The sequence below is a fragment of the Molossus molossus genome, unplaced genomic scaffold (genome assembly GCF_014108415.1).
Source record: "Molossus molossus isolate mMolMol1 unplaced genomic scaffold, mMolMol1.p scaffold_m16_p_20, whole genome shotgun sequence".
Lineage (NCBI taxonomy): Eukaryota > Metazoa > Chordata > Mammalia > Chiroptera > Molossidae > Molossus > Molossus molossus.
Genome location: NW_023425356.1, coordinates 10,214,949 through 10,225,021, shown reverse-complemented (window position 1 = coordinate 10,225,021; position 10,073 = coordinate 10,214,949). Strand labels below are relative to the sequence as shown.

Below are 10,073 nucleotides of genomic sequence, written 5' to 3'. Positions count from 1 at the left end.
TAAGGTCTTATCATTTTAATTGACTTTAATGATTATTGCTCATCTGCAAGGATTAATATTGCATTCATTAAAAATCATTCAATACAAAATAAACTTGTTCCTCCCAAGTTGCTCTCCACATGCTCCCTCTGATGCCAGACATTTTCCCACAGTGTCCTTGTTACATGGCTTGACAGAGACGGAGCCCTTACCTATTATTCCTATGGACACAGTAATAGATATGGGAGCAGGGGCAGGCCAGAGGGCAGTAGGACCTGTAACCCTTCCCTCTAGCAGAGCTGACACAATGGATACCCCTGTTGGCCAAGTTACTTCCCCTAAGGATGTGGTGTTCTGACTGGCTGGTTACATGCCCTGGGAAAAAGGACTTGAACCATTAGCATCTACAGAGAAGCAAGCATGGTCACACTGGCAAGGAGTGGGAAAGGGCTGCGTGGGGAGAAACAGGAGAGGAAAAGGAAAAAAGTTTGGCAAGACCATTGTCCCCTGGTAGGGAGTGGCAGGGTGAATGCTTTCCTTTCTTATATTCCTGTTTTAATGTCTGTCTCTCTGATCAATGGCAAGAGAGACACGAAAATTCCTAGTACCTAGCCCTAATGTCTGACCCGATTGTGAAGGATCACAAGCTAGAACAAGTTGAGGATTTAGGATCCTGGATAATATATACTTAAAGCTCACGAGCACAAAGCTCACATGACCATGCAGAAATGCTGGTGAGCAGATGCACGGCACAGGGACACATCTCTCTGACCCTGGCAAGAGCCTGTCTGGGGAATTCTTTCAGAGCATGAGCCAGGATGTACTGATCACTTTCTCTCCACACAAACTGCCCTTTAAGATCTTAGTTCAGAAACTTTTTGTGACACATGTCAATCAAAAGTGGTACCACTTCTGCAAAACTAATGCTATATAGGGCCTAAAGTCCCAGTAAGTTATCCAAAGCTAGCTTTCCCTAACCATGGCCCAATGTAGATATATCCTTCCTCCTCCCCCCACATCTCCTCCCTTTAAATATTTTAGGTTGCAGAAGCATAGCTGACCAGAAATTTGCTCTTGAGGGATAAATCCTAAAGATAGAGCTCAGTGCTTTATACTGAATCAGGGCTCCAGAAACTCGCCTTCAGCACAAGCAGCATGGAGCAGAGCTGATAGAATTAGCATTATGGCCCCAGTTCAGTGAAGCTATAAATTGTGGGCTAGAAACAGAGATTTATCAGAGTTTGAGACCCACATTTCTCTAGACTCAACTCTGCCCTCTTAGCCCCAAAGCTTTAAAAGAGAAACTGATATCAACTAGCCACCCAAGCAGTTTCTCAGCATTAACACTAAACACATCTCATGTTTTTTTTGGTACAACAGAAATAAATGCTAGAGGACAAAATTCAACTTAATAGAGTGCAGTCTGGTTAAAAACCTGGAAGATGAGAAGGTCTGGTGGGAGTGGAGGAAGGGCTGTACTAAGCCACATGGGCCTACTAGATTAACACTCACTAGTGCACATCTCTGAACCAGACACACCACCTTCACATGGGAAACAGGGCTTGGACATCTAGGGGGAATTAACATGCACCACCTATGTCTAACCTACCTGGCTGGTAGGTACCATCCCTGCTCCTCTGAAGAAGTTAAAGAGCACTGATTTCAGCAGCTAAGAAATGGGCTCTTTTAAGGCAATTTAGACATTGCAGATTGTTCCACCTATAAGGTACCTTACATTTCCTATTGATAAGGTACCCAATTAAGACTAAAGTCCCCAGAAATGGTAAAGAAAGAATCACCTTTCTGGGCTGGGAGAGTAAATCCTTTAGTGCCTAAGGTGAGGACCCCTGAACCTCAGTTTCATCTAAAGAGCCATGAAGCAAGTTCCTGTGTAGTCTGCAGAACTTGAATAATGAGATGAAAAAAACAAAAATGAAATTATAGAAAAAAAATTCAAGAGGAAAGGAATAAGAAGAAAATAAAAGTTATCTTAAAAAAGATTTCTTTTAGACTTGTGTGGTTCATATGGACTGGTCCTTGGTAATATGGTCCATTAGTATCTGTAAAGAAAGAGATGGATTGCTTAGCACTGTGTCTTCCACATGGGAGTTCCAAGAGAAAAATAAGAAATAGACACACTGTGCAGGGTCCCTCCCCAGGACCACACTTCCCTGTGCTTCCACAGTGTGTCTGACAATGCCACCTCTGGTTTCATCCCATTTCCCGATAATGGGAGTCAGTGGTTTTCAACTATGACTGTACATTAGAATTATCTGAGGAGCTTTTACAAAATAAGTCTGGGTCCTATCCCAGAATAATTGCAACAGAATCTCTAGGGGTGAGGCCCAAGCTCCAAAATTTTAGAAAACCTTTACTTCCTTACATCTGCTAAGAGATATATAATTTCTCTGCCCACCGTGTCTGTTTGGGCAGGGTTCTTGAACTCTTCTAATTCAGGTATAACATTAGCTTTATTTAAGGAAGCTGGATAGTTGCCTTGGTTTAATATTGGACAGAAAAGCTTTCCACTTGCTTTCCCCAAAGTTACCTGTAATAATTGGGTTTGAATGGCCCATTTTTGTTGAGTCCCAGATATTTTGCTTGGTCATCCGTCAGCTCTGTCAGGTGTGCATCAAATGACGGCAGGTGCAAGCTGGCAACATATTCATCTAGGAATAATAAGGTGACCGTGGAGCAGACTCCATTTCAAATATGCCTCTTGAAGTATGCCTCCCTCTATTTCCAGCTGAAGCTTTTTGAGAACAGACAAGGGATGGAGTACCTCTGAAAGAATCTACAACTTGAGAATTTGCTTACAACCCTCGGCATTGCCTTTGTAAGCAGTGTATTTCTCTCAGTATATCCACAGTGCATCTAGAAAGCCATGTGCCAGGGTGACAACATGGGGTAAACCTGTATATCCCCATCCTTCTCTGGCAATGCGTTTGGCTTCACCATAGTGTCCAGCATGCCATGAACTACTCTCACCTTCCTGTAGCACCGTCCCTAACTGGACTACAGTCAAGTTATGAATCAAAGTAGACACTGGGGTGCTCAAAAGGGCCTTATGCCATCAACACTGATTTAGGACAAGAGCCACGAAACCCTCTAATCTTAGGATCAGAGATTTCTAAGGCAGCTGGCACAAATTTATTACTTTTCCATGGATAAGCTTCCTAAACTTTATCTTTATGAATATAAATAAAAAAAACAAAAACAATCTCAGGTAAGGTATTGGAGGTGATAAGAACAAGAAGTTTTTCAGCTTTGAGAGGACAAGGCTTTGAGGTGATCAATTATAGATGGGAGGTGGGCACACAAATCAGGAAGGTAAAGAACTAGAGATGATGTATTATGTCACACGAACACAGCACAGCTGTCCTCTGGAATGACAAGAGGTTGTTTGCAAATCTATACAGAGGATGAACAATAAAGCCGATATTTATTCTTTTTCTCATTTTGGTCCAAAGCTGTACTCAGCAGTAGAGTGGGAAGTTTACTGAACTTCCTAAGGCTTCACAGAATAAGAGCATCTGCCCATATTCATTGTGTTGAGCACTTACTCATTAGCTGTTAAATTCTTACTACAATTCTGCAATGTCTGCAGTAGTCTTCTCACTTTACTAACAAAAAACAGAGGCTCATGGAGATTAGAACTTGTCCTGAGGCCCAAAAACCTCAGTGCTAGAACTCTGACTCTAAATCCCAAGATTTTCATCGGTCTCCAGGATCAGTAGGGGTTTGTACTGTTTCTCACTCACCCATTTTCTTAGGAAGCAAGTATACATCTTGTTTGTAGCGTCCCTCAGGTGCATTATAGAGCTCTATCAGCGCCAAAGCCTACGATGGGAAAAGAGGGTCAGAAAACACAAAAACACTTCTTAGCAACACAGCAGGGCCCACTCTCACTGGCATGCTGTCACGTACCTGTGTGGTAGCTGTGATGGACAGAACAAAGGTGGGAACTGTGGAACAGCTCAGGTTGAGCAGACGACCCTGGAAAGGTAAAAGGGAGCCCTGGGATGAAGTGTGCTATCCCTTTGCTTCACATTCCAACGTCTCATTGGTTGAGCAAATGCAGGAGAAACCTGTATATCCCTCTGGACACAGTTGGTAGAGGGAGAGTTACAGTTCCAGACCAGGTTTTGTCTCATTTTCTGCAAGTCCACTGAGTCTGACAATCTGAAGACTCAGTTGCGGTCAGGAGGTAGTGACTTGGTAAAAAGTAGATATTGTTGTGATTCTATTCTGGGGACCAGATCATTTGAGAAACAGATCACTACCCAAAGACAGAGGCCAGGGAAACAGACCCAATATTTTTTCCCTGCCTCCCCTCTCCCCCAAGATCTATCTACAGGCCTGTGTGGCTCTGGAGAAGCCCTACTGTGTGTACCTCTGCCAGGAGGACGACACGTTTGCCATCTGGCCAGATGACATGATCCACCTGAGAACGGACTCGCTCCCACGTCAGCTCTGGAGTGCGGAGGCTAGTCTGAAAGGCAGAGGCACAGGTGACTGACTGGCTCACGTGGAAGAAAGAGGACAAGACCTAGCAGGAAATGCGCGAGAAGCCTCACCACATCAATTTCCGTGTTGGAGTGGCCCATGTTGCAGACGATACAGCTGTTTTTCATGCGGTCCAGATGCTCCCGCGTCACTACATTCTTATTTCCTAAAAGTACAGGAGGGTGGCTGAAGAAAGAGATGCCGGGGAACAAAGGTACTGAGGAGTTTTCAGTTGGAACACAGAGAGGAGGTTTGCTGGCATTAAAGGGCATGTACACACTGTGAGAAAGTATGCACTGCATAGCAGCTCTTTAGGCTACATTATTTGGTTTTAAAACTGAGCAATATAAAAAGCCATCAGGGAAAAAGGCTCTTTGTTCTGGAGAACATGTTAAGGTTCTGATAGTTTCCTCTAGTACAGAGACTTAGACTGACCACAGGTCTCACTTTATATGAAAGTCAGTCTGATCACTTTGAAGACAGCCCCAGAGTGAACACTCCTCCATGCAGGACAAAGCACTGATACTCACCTGTGCAGGTGATCACGACATCAACTTGCCGGATGACTTCATTTAGCTTTACTACCCTGAACCCATCCATGCTGGAAAAAAAGGAAAGACACTATGAGCAAAGCAAGGAGGCAGGGGGATGGAAGATGGTCACAAAATGAGACTAGTAAATTCCTTTCTAAAGTAAGATCTAGTGCCACCCCTCAGGGATGGTAGTGACAAGCTATGCTAAACTACACACACTGGCCTCTTCAGACTCCCCAGGATTCCCCCAAGGAAGGGAAGGTGCCAAGAAGCTCCAGGAGGCCCTGGGATTACAATGGAGGGACAGAGCAGTTGCTGCCTCCTTCTCCTCCTGAGAGATCTTGGCAAGGAATGGTTAATATGATCACTCATGAATTCTCAGAAACAAAGAACCTGGCGTGAATCGAATACTCTGCTCTTACCAGGCCTGCAGAGCACAGATGGGGTCAATTTCTGTGATGTAGACAATTGCTCCCAGGGCTTTGAGAGCAGCACAGCAGCCCTTTCCCACCTACAGAGCATAAGAAAGAAGTCAGGTTGTCAGGTCCACCAAGGCCTGGGTACTGGGGCAGGGAGGCTCTTTGGGAGGCAGGAATTAAACTTTCTGAAATCACCAATCATCTATTGAGCCCCTGCAGGAAGGCTCCAACCCAGACAGAGCAGAAATAGATCCAGATTATGCTGTGACCCTTAGTCAGACATTCCATACTTCACAGCAAGGGCTGGGGCTTGAGACAGTATAACAGATCAAGAGAATAAAAGTGTTGTCATTAGGAAAGCAAGGCCAAGAAGAGTAACTAAACCTCTAGTTTCTTAGTCCAGAAAGACCTGGTCACTCTCATTTGAGTTGCATCAAACTCAAGGACAGCCTAGCAGCTCAGGAACTTCTGTGGACCATTGCTGATGACAATGAAATCTCTTTCACCTACCACAGTTTAGAGACAGTCAACTACATGCCACTTTGGATTCTACCCTTCACTCCACTGCCAATCACTTGTGGGGCTAAAATGCTCCATATACACTTGAATAAAGTCTCAGAAAAGGTTGTTGTAAATGGGGGGAAATGATGTCAACATTCCATTCCACAAAACAAAGTGGTGAAATCTAAAAACTCAACTCATTCTGCATGTCTTTATTCATAAATCTGAATAAAGAACTTTTGCTGTTTTTTTGAGATACGTTATCTAAAAGGGTATTTTAAACGCTGCTTCAGTGATTCCACCCTGACAGCTTAAGTCTTAACTCAGAATTTCTGGTAAGTCCATGAAAAGACAGGCACTGCGGCCCAGCTATTTACCTCACCATAGCCACACACCACCACTTGCTTCCCACCAAACATCACGTCTGTGGTCCTCTTCAGGCTGTGGAAACAGACAAGGGCTCAACTTGAACATTATTAGCTCAAACACAGTCCCTCCGCACAAAATGAAAAGTGTGGGGCATGGCCCACAAGAACTGCAACCAGAGGTTGGCTGGACGTGGTATGAAACGAACCCCTCAAAGTCAAAGGAAAACCAGGGAACAAGACTGGACTGACACAGACTAACTGCAACCCAATGCAAATCCACGCCTGTAAGCTTGAGTATCTGAACTCTTCAACCTACCCATCCAAAATGGATTCTCGGCAGCAGTACAAGTTATCAAACTTCTGTTTGGTAACAGAATCATTGACGTTCATGGCTGGAACACAGAGCTTCCCAGCTTTGGAGAGCTGATACAGCCTAAAGGGAGAAGCCACAAAAACAAAAACAAAGTTAGCTGGTAAAACATAGTATGTGGCAAAATCTGCCTAATTCTCTCCAAGCTCCATGCTGCCCTCCCCAGCCTTATTCATGCCCCAGGATATTAGTAAAGAAGATGATTTCTTTGTCATCCCTCCTCACTTCATCTTCTCCATCCCCCTTCCCCCTTTTCTGGGAAGGAAAAAAATCCTTCCAGTTGAAGAAATTTACTTCTCTTCCATAAAAGGGGATGTATTTCCTTAGACCAGCATTTTCTCAGTCTTTAAAAAACCCATGTCTACTTCTGATAAACAGAGATGATCAATGATTCTGATACGGTTCCCTGTGTGTGTGAGAGCAACGTGCCATGTGCCCCCAGCTAAGAAACACTTTACAGGTATCTTTTAGGTACTCTGACAAGCCAAAAATATTTTGCCCAGTTTTACTTTTTGTAGCATATCTAACATCCAGTTTTACAATAGAATTTTTTCCTATTTCAAATATAAAATTGTAATACAATATTGAATACAGTTTTCTAAGACATACTCACTTCCTACCTCCCAACACTGGTTGAGAATCACAGTGGAATAAGTGGGAGAGAAAAATGTGTAAACTAGAACCTGAAATAACTGCCGTTAAGGGTCTCCTTGATTTTTCAGAGTAAACTCAAAATGTCTTATCTAATGAAAACACTCACACTGGGTTCCTACAGGTTTGAAACACGGCCCTGCAGCCTGAGAGAGCCCAGAAGAACTTGCTGAGGCAAGGACACAGGGGCAACTACTCGAGTCTGTTACCTGTGCACACCAGTCACGCTCTCTTCCACAATGCCTCGGATCTTCTTAAACACGTTTGGATACTTCTTATAAACCCAGTGGGTTAAGTCTCCCCCATCATCCAGGATCTACAGAACAGCCAGAAGACTTCTATGGGCATTCAGGCTGCTAGAGCTGGGGGGAACTTTGAACCCACTTTCTGTACTACTAAGAGAGCCCTGTATGTTTTGGAAGAGCACTCCTCAGAGCTCCTGAGAGCAGGTTGGGAAAGTGTAAACAGTGAAATTTGTTGGTGTAAAATAGTTAAAAAGATTCCTAAGTTTGTTCTAGGCTCTACTGAAGAATATTAGGCTAGTCATACACTTATTTTTAGTCGAGTCTTGAAATATATAGCCCCTTTGAATGCAAAAGAGAGCTGGGGCAGGAAGGAAGAAACGAGAATCCTACTCCATAGAGTTACCACATCATTTCCTGCTATTTCATTCTGCTACGTTTGAGCCACATGTGTTCAGTTTGTCTTACCATGCCCCCACCTGTCCATTCAGTACTCAGACCCATTCTGAATAGGTATCAAGCTAAACACTTTGGCAACAAAGTAAGTGCATCAGACCGAACATCCAAAACATATTCAGGGAACCATACTTTGAGTGCAAAAAGGAAACAACTGTCTTGTCAAAGTATAGGATGAATGTGCATGGTTACCATGTTGGCTTGCCACCCGTCCATGTTCACACAGCGGTCAATACACCACCAGAAGTCATCTTCCGACTCGCCCTTCCACGCAAACACTGCAACTCCTGTACAGACGACACAGATCAGCGGATTCCTCCTCAGGGCACGTCCTACACCAATAGCACTTTCTGAAAAGGGCTACAGAAACTATACTAGAAAGGAAACAACTTAGGAAGGGCAAAAAGTCAAAATAGCACCTATGAAGTAAAATCACATGTCAAAGTAAAATGATGCTACCAAAGTTTTCAGTGACAGGGAAAACTACTTGTGATGTTATACTTAGGTTATAAAATTGTATACATATTGAGATTTATTTCATCTCTGTAAAAACTGAATAGAAAAATGAAAAACATTGTCAAATATTATTATCTCTGTGTATCAGGATTATGTGTTTTGTTTTGTAACCTCCTGAAATTTTGCAATAAATATAAGAAAAGAGTGAATAAGAAAAACAAGTGTTTTTATAAAGCTGCTTTCTGAGGATCCTAGGGAGATGCGAGATCCTTAAACTTCATGGTGATTTTCTTTTGAATATTTTAACAGTAAAAATAATTTTAGGTGTAATTGAACTCATAAGTGGCCATATATTTTCCTAGTAACAGTGAATACCAACTTGTCCAATGTGCTATCAATACAGAAGGCACTTCTTGTGTTCTCTCAAAAGAGATGAGACTTTTGGTGAAAGGAGACTTGCTGAGCTCCTACTATATAAGCTCATATATTTTAACATTCTTCCTCGTTCATGTAACATTAGAATTGAGCATTTCCTCATGCAATTAGATTCTTTTCAAAGATCACTGTTAATGACTAATTCCATCATGGATATGAACCTTAATTTTATTATCCATTTTCTTCCTGTTGATATTTTTATTGTCCTCCAAATTTTACAGCCCCCAGACAGACATGACACTGTAAAGACAATTGTGTACATAAAAATGATGTTTGGAGGCAAAGATGGTAACAACAACAATAACAACACAAGTAGAACTTACCAGCCTCAGCCAGTGCCGCAGCCACTTCATTCTGAGTGGAGTAGATGTTGCAAGCAGACCAGCGGCACTGAGCCCCCAAGGCACAGAGCGTCTCGATCAACACCTACGCAGATGAACAGAAAGACTGGGTGAGCAGGAGGGCAGGCAGGGAGTGCTCATAAAAGAACCACACCCAGCAACTCCAAAGCAACAGGTGTTATACTGGGAAGTTATAAGAGGGTGTAATCCATCAAGGCAGCACATTGTATCTAACATTACCCAAAAGATATGTTCCTAAAAGTCTTTATAACATTTTTATAACAAGTCAAATTTTGTAAATCTAGATCTCCCTAAGTCAGGTTTGTTAAAAGTAGGTTACACCCATATAAACAAAGTAAAAAGCTCCATTATTGCATAACAGGGAGGTCCCGCCTAATAGCATTTGGAGGTTGGATAGATAGAGAAGGAAAAGTAAGTAAAAAAAAGTTGTTTTTTTCCCCCCCTTCATCAAAAGTCCCTCTGTTTTCTCCCAACAAACTCACCGCAGTCTGGGCTGTGATATGTGTACAGCCCACTATTTTAGCACCAGCCAAAGGCTTCTCCCCCTGAGCACGTTTCCTGAGTGAAATCAGAGCAGACATGTCTGTGAAAGAACAGAGGATTTGAGCTAGGTCTGCACTAGCAGCATCACCAATTCCTGCCCAGCAACAGTGAGGGCGGGTCTGGATCTGTTGAGATATGGTGAGATAAGTTAGAAAAACTCTAAGCATATTTCTGATCTGATAACTGCCAGCTTCAACAGCAAAACAACAGTGGAGGGTTGTTATCCAATCACTTGGAATTTCTCTCTTCCTC

At 42.9% G+C, this 10,073-nt stretch overlaps 1 protein-coding gene across 3 annotated transcripts in view; it reads right to left on the bottom strand.

The window, feature by feature from the left end:
- Positions 1–10,073, bottom strand: part of AHCYL1 (adenosylhomocysteinase like 1) — a 38,366-nt gene continuing 28,293 nt past the window's right edge. For 2 of the 3 annotated variants that reach the window (XM_036272294.1, XM_036272296.1), the window contains exons 4-17: positions 9,761–9,861; positions 9,240–9,342; positions 8,218–8,312; positions 7,537–7,643; positions 6,623–6,739; positions 6,316–6,379; positions 5,441–5,529; positions 5,016–5,086; positions 4,557–4,651; positions 4,373–4,471; positions 3,907–3,975; positions 3,741–3,819; positions 2,528–2,648; positions 1–2,039 (exon numbers count right to left, since the gene is read on the bottom strand). In XM_036272294.1, the coding sequence (XP_036128187.1) occupies positions 2,033–2,039; positions 2,528–2,648; positions 3,741–3,819; positions 3,907–3,975; positions 4,373–4,471; positions 4,557–4,651; positions 5,016–5,086; positions 5,441–5,529; positions 6,316–6,379; positions 6,623–6,739; positions 7,537–7,643; positions 8,218–8,312; positions 9,240–9,342; positions 9,761–9,861 (1,217 nt within the window). In that variant the 3' untranslated portion in view covers positions 1–2,032. The remainder of the gene's footprint in view (positions 2,040–2,527; positions 2,649–3,740; positions 3,820–3,906; positions 3,976–4,372; positions 4,472–4,556; positions 4,652–5,015; positions 5,087–5,440; positions 5,530–6,315; positions 6,380–6,622; positions 6,740–7,536; positions 7,644–8,217; positions 8,313–9,239; positions 9,343–9,760; positions 9,862–10,073) is intronic. The other variant, XM_036272293.1, reaches the window with a different exon arrangement.